The sequence below is a fragment of the Antechinus flavipes genome, chromosome 1 (genome assembly GCF_016432865.1).
Source record: "Antechinus flavipes isolate AdamAnt ecotype Samford, QLD, Australia chromosome 1, AdamAnt_v2, whole genome shotgun sequence".
In the NCBI taxonomy this organism is placed as follows: domain Eukaryota; kingdom Metazoa; phylum Chordata; class Mammalia; order Dasyuromorphia; family Dasyuridae; genus Antechinus; species Antechinus flavipes.
The window spans coordinates 94,309,942-94,328,728 of record NC_067398.1 but is presented as its reverse complement, the minus strand read 5'-3'; the positions used below and the strand labels follow the sequence as shown (position 1 = coordinate 94,328,728).

At 34.6% G+C, this 18,787-nt stretch overlaps 1 protein-coding gene and 1 long non-coding RNA gene across 3 annotated transcripts in view; one reads left to right on the top strand and one right to left on the bottom strand.

Annotated features, from left to right (window-relative positions):
• The window catches only part of SAXO1 (stabilizer of axonemal microtubules 1), a 120,842-nt gene that overhangs the window by 21,784 nt on the left and 80,271 nt on the right, over positions 1–18,787 (bottom strand). The window contains exon 2 of the mRNA XM_051987041.1: positions 11,437–11,616. Within this exon, the coding sequence (XP_051843001.1) occupies positions 11,437–11,616 (180 nt within the window). The remainder of the gene's footprint in view (positions 1–11,436; positions 11,617–18,787) is intronic.
• Positions 905–14,915, top strand: LOC127555035 (uncharacterized). 2 transcript variants are annotated; one of them, XR_007952140.1, is made up of 6 exons: positions 905–1,057; positions 5,899–6,028; positions 6,973–7,010; positions 7,440–7,618; positions 11,594–11,839; positions 13,632–14,915. It is a non-coding gene; the product is annotated as an uncharacterized LOC127555035 (long non-coding RNA). The 2 variants fall into 2 exon arrangements; XR_007952141.1 differs by lacking the exon at positions 11,594–11,839.

Sequence of the window (18,787 nt, the reverse complement as noted above, 5' to 3'; positions counted from 1 at the left end):
TTAACTACAAAGGAATTCTGCTGCCAAGATCAAGAATTCTGAAATTCTTTCATCCAGTCACAATTTATTATTATTATTATTATTATTAATTTATTTTTCCTTAGGCCTTACTTTTTCTAAACTTATTCTTTATTCTTACCAATTTTTTCTTCTTTTCTCACACCATCACCACTTTCCAATACTGTTATACTTTCCAATGCATCCTAGACTCTTTCTCCTTTTTGTCCTCTTTTTGGGACCTCATTAGCTCAACAGGTGCTTAATTTTCATCTCTAAATTGATGACATCCAGACTTAATCTCACTCCTGATTAGCTAGTAGCACCTCATGAACTGCCTTTCAGACATTTCTAACCCTTTGTCCTGTTGTGATACAGGAGCCTCCTGCCAGTGGCTGCTGGAGGTCTAAGTCAAATCTGTAGAATGTATCTCTTCATGTGAGAAGATGATGATGATACAAGGAGACTGAGAGGCAGTTTCATTGTCTGACCTCTCAACTGAGAGGCAGTTGCATTGTCTGATCTCTCCCCTCTTCCTTCTGCCACCAATTTATTTCATTCCCAATCCACAAGGAACATCTGTGAAGGCTGCTTTGTAACTCCTTCAAGTGTTATGATCCACAGCTGGAGAGGCTCTCTGAGAATTTACCTGCCCCTTCACTTAGGCATGGTCCTTAACAATTCCCTGTTTTTTGTTTTATAGGAGTATGATTATTCCCCCCACCCACCCAGTATGGTCAGTAAGTTTATGCATTGGCTATTAGCTAAGTCCACATGCTAAGATATCTGAGTCCGCATGCTAGGGAGTGCAAACAGCACTATAGCAGGTATTGAAGCTTGTGAGATGTCATGGGGGCTAACTTTCAAATGTAGAAGAGGACTGTAGTCAAAACAAGCATTTTTTCATAAATCTCTCATCAGTCTCCTGGCTCGGCCCTTTGATGGGTTGGCCCACTTAATTACCCTGACTAAAAAAGTCTTACTGGATCTCTTCTCCCTTTTCTTCCCCACAGGTTAATAACAGAACTCTGGAAGGATCCTATTCACAAACAGCTATCGGGTGCTGCTGCTTCTTTGTTTCTTATGTCCCATGTTCAGGCGCCAATGTCCCATAGTTTCTCAAATTCAACATGTCCAAAACAGACCTCCTTATTGTTTCTCCCAAATTTAGACTTCTTCTCTATTTCCCAATTTCTACCAATGGTACCAGTCATCCAGATTCAAGAACTTGGAGTTATCCTTGCCTCCTCACTCTTTCTAACCCCCCATCTAAACAATTTATCATTTATTTTTATTTTCAACTTCCACAATCTATAATTTTTCTTTTCTCCACTCACACAGCCACCAATCAATCAATAAATATGATTAAGTGTTTATCATGTCCCAGGCACTAGACAAATTGGAAACAGCTGCTACCTTCATCTTCTGAATAAAGCCTACATTCTTCTTAAGATAATATGTAAACAAACTTATATGTGTGTGTATGTATATACATATACATGTAAATGTATTAAATATATAAATAAATGAAATAATTTGGAGAGAGGATAGGCACTAGGAATTATCAGAAACTCTTCATGTAGAAAAGTGGTGCTTGATCTGAATTTTGAAGGAAAGAAAGCACAAGAACTTCCTAAATGGTCTTCCTTTCTCAAGATTCTCTCATCTCCAAATTATCCTCCATACAACTGCCAAGGTGATTTTCCTTTTAAAGTTATGGTCAAAAAAATCCAACACCCATTCCTGTAAAAAAAATGCAAGAGCATATAGGAATAAATGGAGTTTTCCTTAAAATAATAAGCAGCATCTATCTAAAACCATCAGCAAGCATCACATATAATAAGGAGAAACTAGAAGCATTTCCAATAAGCTCCAATAACTGGGATAAAACAAGGTTGCCTACTATCATCATTACCATATTGTATTAGAAATGCTAGCTTTAACAATAAGAAAAGAAAAAGAAATTAAAGGAATTAGAATAGGTAATGAGGAAACAAAATTGACATTATTTTCAGATATGATGATATACTTAAAGAATCCTATAGAATCAACTAAAAATCTACTAGAAATGATTAACAACTTTAGCAAAGTTGCAGGATACAAAATAAATCCACATAAATTACAAGCATTTCTATGTTACCAACAAAGTCCAGCAGCAAAAGATACAAAGAGAAATTCCATTTAAAATAACTATAGATGATATAAAATATTTGGGAGTCTACCTGCCAAGACAAAGCCAGAAACTGTATGACACAATTGCAAAACATTTTCCACACAAATAAAGTTAGATCTAAATAATTAGAAGAATACCAATTGCTCATGACAGAATTTCACTAATGAAAAAGAAACATGTAATATAACTCTCTTAAGTGATACCTATAAATTTAGGTTGTCAATCTAGCCAAAGGCAGATCCTTTATAAGGAAGCATATCCAAAGGTTGGTAGAAATAATTTCATATTAAGAAATGACTGAAAATAACAACCAATTGCCTCATGTGGCATGTGCTGTAAATTGTAAACTTTTTAAGATTTATAAGCAGTAAGAGTCATGTGCTATTCTAATGGTATCACATGCTGTGATGATAAATATATGACAATTCTATCTATATTAATCTATGCAGTGCCACACCAATCAAACTGCCAAGAAATTATTTTACAGAGATAAAAAAATAATAATAAAATTCATATGGAAGAATAAAAGATCAAAAATTTCAAGGGAATTAATGAATTCAGGTCAAACCATATCATTCCCCTACTTCATAAACTCCAGTTGTCCCCTATTATCTCTACAACAAAAATATCAATCTTATGTTTATATTATACATTTCAACCTGACCCCAACCAGATATATATTTTCAATTTAAATTATATTTTTATATTTTACATATACATATTTTATATATTCTTTCTTTGAGATAAAATTACTTTCTTAAGCACTCCAAACTTTCTGTCTTTGCTTTTGTCTTTGCTTTTGCACTAGCTGCCATCCATGCCTGGAATTATTTACTCCTTACCTCTTGTCTCTCAGATTCTGCTCAAAATTCAGCTCATGGGTTACCTTAGCCTTTCTTGATTTCTCCCTCTCTCCCCATTAGCTTTTACCTTTCCCAAAAAATCATATATCTATTTTGTAGGGCTTTTGGAGAATGCCCAATTTCCCCAGAGGCATACCTATGGGGGCTTGCCTGGACACAAATACCCAGATCTAAAAAGTAGAGGTACTCTGCATTGTATCAAGTGGGTGTTGATAGCCTCCTTTGAGGTTATCCTATATACACATAATATATATTTACATATCTAGGATAGCTAGAGTCTTTCAAACTAGTGAAACTGAGACATCTCTTTCTGGCACTTTTCTGGCTCACACTCTTTCCTGTGGGCTCCTTTCCTCCATCATTCAGAGGATGAAGATCACAAGCAGGGACATCATGAACTGAACCAATAAGAAGAAATAGACTTCCTTTCCCCCGACTCTTCCCCTTCTTTTATTATGGCTCAGAGAAATGGATCTGAGAATATTTTACTCTTCTGTTTAACATATCTTTCTCAGGTTTTGAACGGAGGTGGTAATCCCTACTAACCCTGGGAGTTCAAGGCATGGTGAATTAGGAGCCAGGATTGCAAATGCTTTAGTGCAACCAGCTAGTCTAACCAAGAGACCCAAGGAAGCCAGGGTATCTGATACATGATCCCAAAAGAAATTTCAGGCTTGGAATGTTACTGTACTCTATGCCCTGCTTCTTCTTTTTTTTTTTTTTTAATTTTTATTTAATAATTACTTTATATTGACACTCGTTTCTGTTCCAATTTTTTTTCCCTCCCTCCCTCCACCCCCTCCCCTAGATGGCAAGCAGTCCTTTATATGTTGGATATGTTGCAGTATATCCTAGATACAATATATGTTTGCAGAACCAAACAGTTCTCTTGTTGCATAGGGAGAATTGGATTCAGAAGGTATAAATAACCGGGAAGAAAAACAAAAATGCAGATAGTTCACATTCGTTTCCCAGTGTTCTTTCTTTGGGTGTAGCTGCTTTTGTCCGTCATTTATCAATTGAAACTCAGGTCTCTTTGTCAAAGAAATCCCCTTCCATCAAAATATGTCCTCATACAATATCGTTGTCGAAGTGTATAATGATCTCCTGGTTCTGCTCATTTCACTTAGCATCAGTTCATGTAAGTCTCGCCAGTCCTCTCTGTATTCATCCTGCTGGTCATTTCTTACAGAACAATAATATTCCATAACATTCATATACCATAATTTACCCAGCCATTCTCCAACTGATGGGCATCCATTCATTTTCCAGTTTCTAGCCACTACAAACAGGGCTGCTACAAACATTTTGGCACATACAGGTCCCTTTCCCTTCTTTAGTATTTCTTTGGGATATAAGCCCAATAGAAACACTGCTAGATCAAAGGGTATGCACAATTTGATAATTTTTTGGGCATAATTCCAGATTGCTCTCCAGAATGGTTGGATTCGTTCACAACTCCACCAACAATGCAATAGTGTCCCAGTTTTCCCGCATCCCCTCCAACATTCATCATTATTTTTTCCTGTCATCTTAGCCAATCTGACAGGTATGTAGTGATATCTCAGAGTTGTCTTAATTTGCATTTCTCTGATCAATAATGATTTGGAACACTCTTTCATATGAGTGGTAATAGTTTCAATTTCATCCTCTGAAAATTGTCTGTTCATATCCTTTGACCATTTATCAATTGGAGAATGGCTTGATTTCTTATAAATTTGAGTCAGTTCTCTATATATTTTGGAAATGAGGCCTTTATCAGAACCTTTAACTGTGAAAATGTTTTCCCAGTTTGTTGCTTCCCTTCTAATCTTGTTTGCATTAGTTTTATTTGTACAAAGGCTTTTTAATTTGATGTAATTGAAATTTTCTATTTTGTGATCAGTAATGGTCTCTAGTTCATCTTTGGTCACAAATTTCTTTCTCCTCCACAAGTCTAAGAGATAAACTATTCTATGTTCCTCTAATTTATTTATAATCTTGTTCTTTATGCCTAGGTCATAGACCCATTTTGATCTTATCTTGGTATATGGTGTTAAGTGTGGGTCCATGCCTAATTTCTGCCATACTAATTTCCAATTATCCCAGCAGTTTTTATCAAATAATGAATTCTTTTCCCAGAAGTTAGGGGCTTTGGGTTTGTCAAACACTAGATTGCTATAATTGACTATTCTGTCTTGTGAGCCTAGCCTTTTCCACTGATCCACTAATCTATTTCTTAGCCAATACCAAATGGTTTTGGTGACTGCTGCTTTATAATATAATTTTAGATCAGGTACAGCTAGGCACCTTCATTTGATTTTTTTTTTCATTAATTCCCTTGAGATTCTCGACTTTTTATTGTTCCATATGAATTTTGTTGTTATTTTTTCTAGATCAATAAAATATTTTCTTGGAAGTCTGATTGGTATAGCACTAAATAAATAGATTAGTTTAGGGAGTATTGTCATCTTTATTATGTTCGCTCGGCCGATCCAAGAGCATTTAATATTTTTCCAATTATTTAAGTCTGACTTTATTTGTGTGGAGACTTTTTATAATTTTGCTCATATAATTCCTGACTTTCCTTTGGTAGATAGATTCCAAATATTTTATGGTATCAACAGTTATTCTGAATGGAATTTCTCTTTGTATCTCTTGCTGTTGGGTTTTGTTGGTGATGTATAAAAATGCTGAGGATTTATGGGGATTTATTTTGTAGCCAGCTACTTTGCTAAAATTATGAATATGCCCTGCTTCTTAAACTATGGGTTGCAACCCCATTTGGGGTCTTACAACTGAGTGTGAGAGTCACACAATTATGATTTATTATCAGTAAATATTTGATTTGCATAGAGATTATGTAAAATTTTCTTCCATGAAAAGGGGTCATGGATGAAAAAAGCTTAAGAAGCCCTGGTCTATACAAATGAGTCTAAACAATAAACCTAATCCTCTTCTCTTCTGAGCTGATACAAAAGGGAAGGAGAATTTATGCCTCTCACATATTGGGAAGGTAAGTTTGTATAACTGTAATTTTAACTTTTGAAGCAAATATTTCTTCATAAAAGGTGTTCTGTTAGTGGCCACATGGAACTGTGGTGCAGAAAACTTTCTAAACTTGGGGAAACACCATGGGAGGGAGCTGGAGACATTTGCAGAGAACAATAAACATCCCCTAAAACCACTGGGAGAGAGGAGATATATAATCTACTTGGTCTTCAGGTTTCAGCTTTACTATTTGACATTTCAGTAAATGGCCTGAATTAATTTCTTTAAGTATTGACTGATTTTATCTCCCTTCTTTACAAGAAATTCAGAAAAGGATTCTCCAGTATCACAATCTGAAAGCATAGATTTCATTATAATCCAACTTTAAGATTGCTACTAGAAAAACTATAACTTTGACTATATGTGAGCAAGGTAGTAATCAATACTAAATTACTTATTGATTCAGTAAGTGAGTTGCTCAAAATCCTTCAGCAAATAAGTGACTAATCCAGGATTTAAATAGCTTCTCAGCTACCAAATCTTTTAGTCGTTCCATTATATACAGCTTGTGTGTGTGTGTGTGTGTGTGTGTGTGTGTGTGTGTAGTCCCTTTAAAGGGTTCACTTTTGAAAATGCTTCAATGTCTGTCCCTTGCCTTTGGCCAAATGTTAATTTAGGTCATATTTCTATGTCTATGGAAAATTGTTAGATTTTGTTTCAATTCAAAACTGTATAGATATTTATTGTTCTTTATGATATGTTGAACATATACTGGATTATTTTCCATCCAAGAGAGGGGTTGAGGAGAAGGCGGGAGGGAGGGATTGAAACACAAGGTTTTGCAAGGGTCAATGGTGAAAAATTATCTTTGCATGTGTTTTTAAAATAAAAAGCTTCAATTAAAAAAGTGAAAATAAATAACATGAATAATAATTTAAGATCATTTACTGAGAAAATTTCATTTTACAGGTAACCAGAAAAATTCAATTTAGGACCTACAGAGTGAGGTGGGTTGAGCATGTCTTCCCAAAATATTTGGGTTCCCCTTTTCATCTCTGTTTATAGACCACTACAAAGACAAAGAAATTTTTTTTTCCTGACTTCACTAGGGCAGGAATTATAGAATTATAAACTGTATGCTTCCAATTGATACTTGCAGAGTTTGTCTTTTGGCTGAAATTTTAAATACAATGAGAACTCTCAATTTTTAGTGACCTCTGAGATACCACATGATTGATAACATCTGCCTCCTCTTACATTCCAAAGAAAAAATTCCCCTCCTTTTCTCTCCCCACCAACACCCCCAAGTTCTCCCTAGAATATATAAAATGACTTCTGTTCAAATGTTAAACTCAAGTACATGTCCCAGTGGTTACATCTCTGTGAAAAGATTGTTTTGTTTTTTCCCCATCTTTTTATGATTCCATATAACTAAGTTTGGCTGGTGAGACTCCCTTGGAGAAATTTCTTCATCCAGAGGGATAAGAGAAGGAAGATGCTAAGTAAACAAGAGCAAGAAGAAAAAGAATATGAAGCAAGCTGAGTTATCACTTCCAACCAATATATAAAACTTTCTTTTTTCTTCCTTTCTCTTAAACACCCCTTTTTTTCCAAGGTAAGGATTATGGCTTCTGACTCTGTGGGGTTTAAGAGAGAGCTTAGTCAACCTTGAGAAATGTTTGATTTTTAGGAATGATAAGACTTAGATCATAGGATCATATGATTAACTCATATTCTTCTTAATAATTGACATCCCATTTAAAGGCTTGTTCTCACTGGTGACTCCTTTTTTAGAAAGGCTGCCGTTTTAAGAAGATCTCCAGCCACATTTCTCCTCATTTGCACCTCAACTCACTTATGACCTTCCTTTTCCTCCTCAATAGCTTAATTGCTCTCTTCTAGGTACTTTTCCCTATCCCCTTTCAGTTCCTTTTTGTGTGGTGTCTTACTCCATTAGAACAGAATCTCCTTGAGCATAAGGGATCACCTTGTCTGCTTGTTTTGTATCCCCAGGATTTATCACATACAAGTGTTTGTTATCATTTGTCCTTCATTCTCTTCTCTTTTTTTTTTTTTTTTTTTTTTTTTTTTGGCAAGGCAACTCCAAGTGATCTATCTGGGGCTTCACAGCCAGTAAGTGTTAAATGTCTAAGGCCGGATTTGAACTTGGGTTTCCCCTGAGTCTTATCATCTTTGAGCTCAACATCTCTGAGCTCAAACTCTCAAGACTGGACTTCTGAATACCATTCAGCTTAATCCACATGCTCCCTAAAATATGTTTATTAGAATTGCATATTTTTAACCTATATCGCATTGCTTGCTGTCTTGGGAGGGGAGGAGGAGAGGAGAGGGAGAAAAATTTGGAATACAAGATTTTGCAAAGGTGAATGTTGAAAACTATATTTGCATGTATTTGGAAAAATAAAATACTACTGGGGGAAAAAGCATCCTCCCTAAATGTGGCTCCCATAACTGAAGGCAGTTGTGCAGATGTGGTCTGACCATTCTACCAAAATAAACCACAATGCCTTTCAATAAGTTTCTGTGGCTACCTATTACCCCTGAGACAAAATACAAATTCCTCAGCTTGGTGCACTTAAAGTCCTATACAATCAGATTCCAATCTACCTTTCTAGATTTAGTCCATACTACTTCCCAATGTGTAGCATATGCTCTAACCAAACTGGCCTACTTGGTCCCCCAATTCAGAATTCCATTCACTATCTTTTATAAATGATTCCCCCAATCCCTAAAATATCCTCCTTCCCTTTCACGTCTCAGAATGCTTACCTTCAAGATTCAACTCTAATGCTTGCTTCACAGAATGCCTTTCCTGTTTTCTGAAGAAAAAACATTGTTAGGATTCTCTCCCTCCTCAAGATATTGGTTGTTGTTCAATTCAGTCGTGTCCAACTCTTTGTGACCCCATTTGGGGTTTTCTTAACAAGGATACTGGAATGATTTGCCTTTTCCTTCTCTAGCTCTTCTTACAGATGAGAAAACTGAGGCAAAGAGGATTAAGTGACTTGCCCAGGATGACACAGCTAGTAACTATCTGAGGCCAGATTTAAATTCAGGTCCTCCTGACTCTAAACCTGGCAATCCTATCTACTGAGTCATCTACTTGTCCAGAGATATTTTACTTAGCTACTTGTATAAGAATTTAGCTACTTGTATACATAAATCTTTTAATAGAATATAATCTCCCTGAAAACAGGGAGTGTTGTTTCTTTTTTGCTTATCTCCCTTGCCTTATGCTTAACCACTGCTTTTTGGATTGGATCATTTATGGTTTCCTTGAAAAATAGAGTTCTATCTCTGATAATTATTCTATCAACTGACCATAAGTCAAAAGAGGGGCCACTAAAATTAGTTGTCACTAAATGTGTCCAAACACAGAGTTGAATATTCTCAGTCCAATGCTGAAATAATTTTTGAGAACAAACTGAAAGTATCTTAATTTTCTTGCTAACTTCTGGAGCTGCCCTGATTTGAGTGCTTTTCTCTCACCATTCTCAAAATATTTTATGAATCTGATGTCTCTTTTCCATTCCAAAATTATCACAATAATAATGCACACACAGCACTTTACAATGTACTTTCCTTTGAGTCACATAATGTAAACAGTATACACTTTATAAAAGAAAGAAATTGAAATTCAGAAAATTGCCCAGAATCTTACAATTAGTTAAAAATCAGAGCTTATATGTATAAGTGTGCATATATATGGATATATCTGTATATATCCATATTATACATATGTATACATATATATATATGAAAATATATCCACATTTAATTGTAACCTTCAGGGGCAGTAAGGAAGAAGGAGGGAAAATTAAAAGTGCACAGCAGAAAACAAAGAAACATACAAGGAAGCAAAGAAAAGATGGACAGCTCTGAATAGAATTTGTAGCATTTATTATACTGGCTTTCTTGAAATGGAAATTTATTGTTTTATATTTTGAATCCTTTGTAATATTATATTGTGTCTATAGCAAGGTTCTTTTTTTCCCCCTATTTTCTATTTAAGTTTATGATAAGTAAATAAATGGATGGATAGATGGATGCATGCATGAATAAATGAGTGAATAAATGGAATGAATGGAATGGAATGGAATGAATGGAAAAGAAAAATGAATCAGAGCCAAGATTAGAAGCCAGGTCTTTTAACTCTCAATGAAATGCCTCAATAACTACATCACACTTCATGGTTTTATCAAACCCATGTTCATTTCTGCCTCAATTGTCTGACTTTCTACTTTCTGAATCTACACAGGGAAAATCTGTTGCAAAAGCAACAGTTTTTCTGTGTATTTTTATTTGTTTGTTTCTGTTTTTGCCAGAATTCTCTTAAGAAACTTTACTATACTTCCAACCCATAAAATAAGCAGATTTTGATACAGTACATTTTCACGACACTCCTCCAAGCAGAAACAGGAAGTCCAGCTCAAGACTGTCCTGCCTAAGCAGGGAATTTGGTCCTCTGATATCCAGACTACATGAAAACTTTAAATGCCCTATCAGGCAATTTTATTAGTAGAGTATTATTAGAACCTTTACAAACTCATCCTTCAAGGGATAGTCCTCATTTTTTGATCAGGCTTTTCTCAGGAAACATAACTATAGCCACAGACAACTAGGAGGTCTAAGGAACCTCAAATTCATCTTAAAAGATTATGGATAACAGATGCGAAGGTTCCCTAATAATAGGAGAATCTCCAAAGATTCTTTTATAAGAATAATCCTAAACTGAGTGGATGCCCATCAATTGGAGAATGGCTGAATAAATTGTGGTATATGAATATTATAGAATATTATTGTTTGGTAAAAAATGACCAGCAGGATGATTTCAGAAAGTCCTGGAGAGATTTGCATGAACTGATGCTGAGTAGGACCAGGAGATCATCATATACTTCAACAACAATACTATATGATGATCAATTCTGATGGACGTGGCCTTCTTCAGCAATGAGATGAACCAAATCAGTTCCAATAGAACAGTAATGAATTGAATCATCTATACGCAGGGAAAGAACTCTGGGAGATGACTATGAACGATTACATAGAATTCCCAATACCTATATTTTTGTCTGCCTGCATTTTTTGTTTTTTTCACAGGCTAATAGTACACTATTTCAAATGCCAATTCTTTTTGTACTGCAAAATAACTGTTAGGACATGTATGTTTATATTGTATTTAAACATACTTAACATGTATTGGTCAACCTGCCATTGTGGGGAAGGAATGGGGGGGGGGGGTGAGGAGGGAAAAAATTGGAACAAAAGGTTTGGCGATTGTCAATGCTGTAAAATTACCTATGCATATAACTTGTAAATAAAAAGCTATTTAAAAAAATAAGAATAATCCTAGTATTCATTTTTCCCCTCCAAAAAAAAAAAAAAAACCCAAAGATGTTTACAGTGTCTTACCTTGCTGTGGAGAGGGCTTCCATTGGCAAAGATCCTTTGTGATATTCTAACTTGGGTTTGAAGGATTCTCTTGGTTGATAAAACTGATAGATAGGATAATTATCTGCGTACTCTGTAAGAATGCATTTGTTCTCTGATTGTTCGTAAATCTTGGTAGGCATGTGTGGGCAACGATGGCGCCTAAAAAGGAAAGCAGAGAAATTAATTATTCCATTAATGTTCAAGATGCTTGAAGGTTTCAAGCTGTTAAATTTTTGGAAAGGAGGAAGAGACTCTTTTTTGGCAATTCATAGGCAACCAAACAATTCAAAAACGGTCATCATCACCAGCAGAAGGTTAATAAAAGGCTACTAAATTATGTTTAACCAAGACTATTGATCTACTGAGAAGACAATTTACTAAGGTAAAAAAGAATTGTAGCAATCGTTCAGTATAATTCTCTCATTTTATGGATACAGACTAAAGTATACAGTAACTTGCCTAGCTATCTGCTATAGTATTGAAGCAGTTATTTTGAAACAGTTAGAAGAAAAGATTTTATAGTGGGATTATTACTGAAGGCTATGAATTCAAGTACATCAGCTAAGGTGTGACCTTCAAAAGGAGACTACACGGTGCCATGAAAAAATGCCCTTGATTGAGAGTTTAGACAGGTTTACAAGTCAGCTCTGCCACTGTGCCATCATGGGCAAGTCATTTCAAAGTGGAAGGATTGGTTGATCTAGACTCTCAGCAGTCTCTAAGGTCCCTGACAGTTCTAAACCCTAAAACATAAGTGTGTTAATGATAGAAGAAAAATTAATTGTTAAAAATTACATTAGAATCTATTTAGAATCTAATTTAAAATAGTAATCTAATTATCAATAATTAGATTAAAATATTTTAAAACTAAAAATATTAAAATAAAAATTAATCTAATTAAAAATTAGATTCTAAACTCAATATAACACCATGTAAATCAAAATTTTTGGAAATGTTAGCATTCAAAGAGTAGTCTGAGGGGTAATGGGACTATGTCTGCTTTTACTCATTTGTAGAATCATAAAATTAGGAAGTAGAAGGAAATTTGGTGGATGGGAAGTCAAACACCCTAATGTGTACAATGAAGAAAACTGAGGCTGAGAGTTTAAGTGATTTGCTTAGGGTCATACAACCAAAAAAGATCTAAGGTGGAATTTGGACTCAGGTCATTCTCCCTGATTCTAAGTTCCATTTGTCCATTATAGTATACTGCCTGTTTGCAGCAAGATGGTAAAAATATTTTTCAACTCTATCATATCATTAACTTGTTCATTACATTTGCAAATCAGGAATTGGGTCATGTTATTGTATTTCTGAAGGGTCATTGTATTCTATTCTAATTGTATACAAATATAATAAAATTTTCTCCCTAATTTTTTGCCTTCCTTCTATTGTTGGCTACATAGGTTTCAAATCTTTTTAATGTAAAAAGGTTTTACAGACTCTCATATATATCACTCTAAAACAACTGCACTATTATTAGTATTAAGAAAAATATCAGATGTCAAAAAACTTCTATGAATTCAATAATACTTGTAAATTAATTTATATTTTATTTATCATATGTCCTTTGGGAAAATTATATATATATAATACTTGGTACAAAAATGGATTTCTGAACAAAGTCCACTGATCTCCATTGTAAAATCTTTTCCTCTTAAAAGTTTTTTGAATCTTCTGCAATGACCATAGGAATTGTAAAGACTTTGATGGATCTGGGGCCAGAAGAGCTAATCTCAGGTCTCAGCTATTTGTATGACCCTAGGCAAATTTTATAACTTCTTTGAACCTCAGTTTCCTCAGATGTAAAATGGAAATAATAGGATTTTTAAAATTTATCTCACAGGGCTTTACAGAAAACATTTTGGAAGTCCCCAAAAGTGCCAAGTGAATATCAGTTCTTACTATCATGCTTAAGATAACTTTTAGCTCTATTCCCTCTACTATTATTTCCCTTTCTTTAATTATTTAATTGATTTGAATATGGGTCATCTGAGCAATCAAAACATTTCTTGACATTGCTAATAATGGTGATGATGGTAGGGACTTACAAAGAAGCCCCACAACTTTGAGAATTCCATGACTCAAAGCAAATTAAAGGGTCTAAAAAAGAAAAAAAAATAGTCTGATAGAAGGAAGATTAAGTTAATTGTTTTGAATTTTTCCCCTTAAAGCTATCAAGTGAAGAGAGAAGAAAAATATCTGGAGTAACAGGAGAAGGAGATTTAAGGAATAACATTCTGAAAAATTCAACAGTATTCAAGTCCCAAAACTGAATCTGTACTAGAATCTGAGCATGTTAGCGCTGCAAAGGCCCTTGAGGTCCAACTCTTCATTTTATAGATGAGGCTGCAGAGTACCAACGGATCAGAAGTGACTGGCCAAACTAAGCCAGTAAGGACCAGCTTTGGGTCAGGGCTCTTTCTTTTAAATTACATGGCTAGGCTGCAGCTGACTCCAAAGTGACTTCTCTGTCTGAATCATACTATTCACGATTTCCAAGAATCCTGAGGAAAAGAAGGTTATGCCAATAATTTTAGAATCTCACAGTGCAAACTGGCAAAAAGAAAGGTGACTTATGGCCTTCAAGTGTAAGGAATACAGTGAAAGAATAAAACCAGCAGTAGTAGCCCAAATTCCCTTTTCTCACCAGTGGGAAGTTTTGAATATCAACTAGTTCCCAGGAGTCTTTTCTTCTCCCAAATAATATGAATCAGAATCAGTCCCCAAGCTCTTTGACCTCTGTACGCAATGTCTGGTCTTGCTGAATCCAGAGGAGAACCCTATCCCAGGAGTCCTTGACTGGCTGAAGAGAGAGCACCCCATTCCCTCCAGAGCCACAACAGGAAGCCCAGTTCCCTCAGGATCTATTTCCATTATTCTCCATGATTATGGTTTGTTGTGAATCTTCTGGCTAGCTATCTTTGCTCTCCTCATACAAGACTATTGGTATCCTGAGCCTCTCTCTTTGAGTTTGCTTTACGGCATGAGGATCTGAGAACAAGATTACAAAAGAGACGAATGAGTAAATGGTACCTGTCAGTATCTTGTTAATTATTATCAAAATTTCGTGCCTATCTCACTTGGTAGAATGATAAAGATTCACTCAAGAGACTGAAAAGTAAAAATTTAAGAAGTTTTTCAGAATCTAAAGCAACCCAAAAAGCTGTATTTCACAGAGTTCTTTGCATAGAAATCAATAAGGATAACATTACTAGAACATCCATCAGTACATCGTAGGTTTTTCCTGGGGGTCTGGCATGTTTTAGCTTAGGCAGACTTTTGACATTTACATCTTGACATCCCTATACTCTTACCATTTAGTAGCACTAAAGACAGGACACCAATTTATTGCCTTCATTTCTTGTTCTAATTTTGTCTACTTTTCCAAACCATGCGGATACCTATCAATAATCCATCCCTAAAACTACACTAGTACACTTTTTAAAACTAATAAATGTTTTAATAGACCACCTAAATAAAATCATTTATTTCATAGAAATTTCTTGTCTAGCACAAAGTGTTTCCAATCAAGACAAGTGAAAAGACCTCTGGATATTCATGTCTATCTTGTAAAGTGGGTATCATTACAAGAAGTTAATATAACTAGCAGCTGGATGAACATATTGCATAATTGACTTATATTTGCAATGCAATTGTAATTTAAAACCACAAGGCTCATTCCTTTAAGAACTTTGAAACCTAATTTTTTTTTCCCCTTTCTTTCCTGTGACTAAGAATTTGTGTTAGCTAATGTAAAAGAGAAAACACATGCAATACTGTCAGTCAGTTGATGAGTACTTTGGTGTACACAATTAGACTAAATGCTTCAATATACAAAGAAAGATAAAAAACAATTTGTTCTGGAGGATTCTGCATTATAACAGGGAGACAACATGTAAATAATTAGATCCCTACACATAGAGGAGCCAAGAAGGTAATCTGAAAGATAAAGGCACTAGGGCAGGGAAGGGAGGGGGAAAAGGCCATTGAAATGAGTGATTTGGAGATAATTGCTAACTTTAGAGAAAGCAGTTTCTGTATAATGATAAGGCTAAAAACTAGATTATAGAGTTAATGATACTAAAATGAACTCCAAAGGGATGAATAATCAGACTTTTTAAAACAATAAAGACTTAGAAAAATGCAACCTTATCTGCTGCAAATATGGAACAGTAAAAATTTCATCTATTTAACAAAACATTATAGGAAATAAAATAGATTTTGTTGTGCAAAAATAATATTCTTAACAAAAAATACAACCAGAATAAATTTTTTAAAATTGCTTCAGACTAAACTTGATATCCAAGTTCTGTAAAGAATCAATACAAATTGATTTACAAACAAATAAGCTCATTTCCCAGAGGACAAGTAATTAAAAGAAATAAATATTCAGTTTTCAAAAGAAAACAACAGAAATTATCAACAATAACTACTTATAATATTCTCTACTAGAGAAATATGAATTTAGAATGCTGCACTATCACTTTACACCCAATTCAGTAAGAAAAGCATTTTAAAATGATAAAAGTTAATGATGGCAATGCAGTAGAGAAATCAGTACCTTATCATGCTGCTCTTTGATGTGTGAAGTGGGACCCTCCATGTACAATGATCATTATGTGATATATACAATAAGAATTCTAAAATTCTTCCTAATCTTAAAAGGAATTCCTGTACTAAGACTATACCTTAAAGATGCTATTGAGGGAAGGAAAGACCTAAGCAGAAAAAATATTCATAACATTTTTCATAATAGCAAAAGTCTAGGAACAACCCACATATCCAACACTTGGGAGTTGGCTGAATAAAATGGGATATATGAATCCAAAAGGATATTGCTGCACCATAATTAATGCTAAATATGAAGAAAATAAGGAAGTATAGGGAGACACGTAATTTGATGCAGAGTGAAGAAAATAAAACGACAAAAATATACATCCTGACTACACATATGGGGCAATAATATAACAAAAGCAAAAAATTCAGGAGGGAAAATGCATAGAAGAAAAGGAGTCTAGAAGGGGAAGCAAACAGAGACTTTTGTTATCTTGGTGAAGGTCCAAGAAGCTTGCAGCAAGCTCCACTGGTGGTGTCTGCAATTTTTCCTTTTAGAGAAATGAGATTTGTATCAAATATTCAGAGCTAAATTCTCCCTATCACTACTCTAGTTTGTCTCCATGCGAATTTTGTGATCTGAATCGGGAATCCAGTATACTTTCAGTTTTCCTCATCTATGGAATGCTTTAAAAATTCCTTCTAGCTCTAAATCCCTTGATTCAAGTGTTGTCGTGGTCTGATGTGAAAATTATTAGCTGATATAATCTTCCCCAAGGATAGGGGATGAACTTGATTGTGAATAACATACTATAATCACTCAGGTTCCTTCATGAGTATATAGATTTTTCACATAAATCTGAGACGACAGAATTGTCATCATGGTAGCATTAACTCCACATTCTCTCTGATTTCCTCCTTCCCTAATCTGGGGACTAGGAGCTTCCTTAGAACAGAAAAAAGGCAAATCTTACCAGCAATAGTAATCCCCAGAGTTTGTGGAAAGGGTGCTTAATCAAATCCCTACACAGAGATTCTTAATCTAGGGTCCATTAATTTTTTTAAAACATCATTTTGATAATTGTATTTCAACATAATTGGTTTCTCTTCTATTTTTTTCATTCATTTAAAAACATTTTTCTGAGGAGATATGCATACATTTAATCAGACCTGCAAAAGGGGTGCGAGAAAAATTAAGAAATTCTACCCTAAATTCTCCTTGGCTTGTGAGAGATGAACTACAATGTCTTAAGAGGTTATTCTTGTCAAGAAGGGGAACATTGGAGATAATCAGATATTAACTTGTATTTTAAAAGATACAATTTTTAAAAGTTAATAAAAATGATAGATTTTAAATGAGAAAAAAAAGTTGCTTTTTTTCCCCATAATATTATTAGATTGTTAAAGTTAGAGGAATGTTAGAGATTCATTTTAATTGAAGAAATACATATAATATGTCCAAATGTATTAAATATTAAATATATATTCCACTAGGTAGATAAATGAATAAATAAATATACTACTTATAGTATTCCATAGTGCTAGGGGAAGACAAAAGAAAAAACAACAAAACAGAACAATCCCTGCCTTCAAGAAACTTACATTCTTCTTTGAGGGAGAAGGAATGATGATCTGATGGGGCATGCTTAATAGAATTGAAAAGCAGGCAGCTGCTACAACCAGATGTCCTCATGTAGAGATAAGTTAACTCTACTAGAATTGAGAAGAAACAATTCTAAAACTGCCAGGCCCTCTGATATCTGCTCTCTTGATTTTTTAACCTTCTTATCTTCCTATTCACCAAAGAGCTAGGAAAAAAGAACTGCTGCAAATATTCTTCTAAGAAACAGGAATGAATAGCCTACCTAAAAATAACAATGGGCTATGATTTCCATGTCAAAGAAATGAGATGACCTACAGGTTGCAGCTCTCTCATTTACAGGCTCTATGATAGGAAGAAGCACAGAAAAGAGAAATTAACTTTGGGCTTGATTTTATTTTTCCCTCCCTTTCTTTAATCTGCTATGAAACTACCAGTTATTTGAATTACCTTGTTCTTTTGGTCTAAATATAGCCCCCACTACTAAAATGAAAATTCCTTTAAAAGAAAAAAAGGCATAGTTATATACTGAAAATGATAATAAATATAAGTTACACTGAATTTTTATGAAAATCAGATTTGCAGGGAAAGGATGACCTATATTTGCACTCAGATCAGAAAATCATAGATTTAGAACTTAAAGGGACCATGAAAGTTGTTGATTCCAACTCCTTCATTTTATATATATAGAAACTACTTCCATTTCCTCCTCTTACTCTTTAACACTTTGCAATTAGGCTTCTGACCTCAACACTCAACTGAAACCATTCTTCCCTATTACCAAGGATCTAATTGTCCAATCTGGAGATATTCTCTCGGTTTTAATCCACTCTCAACCTATCTTGTTATATTTGACATTACTGAACATCATTCTCCTAGATACTCTCTCTCTCTGGATATTCGTGACACTATTCTCTCCTGAACCACTTGTATGATCAGTATTTCTCTGTCTCCTTTGCTAAATCATAATACATATCTCATGTCCCCTTAATTATGTTTATTTCCCAAAGTTCTGGCCTGGATCCTCTTTTCTTTTCCCTTCATTTTGCTCTCATAGTTACCTCATCAGCTCCCACAGGATCTATACAGATGATTGCCCACTTTACATATCCAATCCTGATCTCTCCCCTAAGGTTTAGTTTCACATCACCAACTGCATATTGAACATTCAAA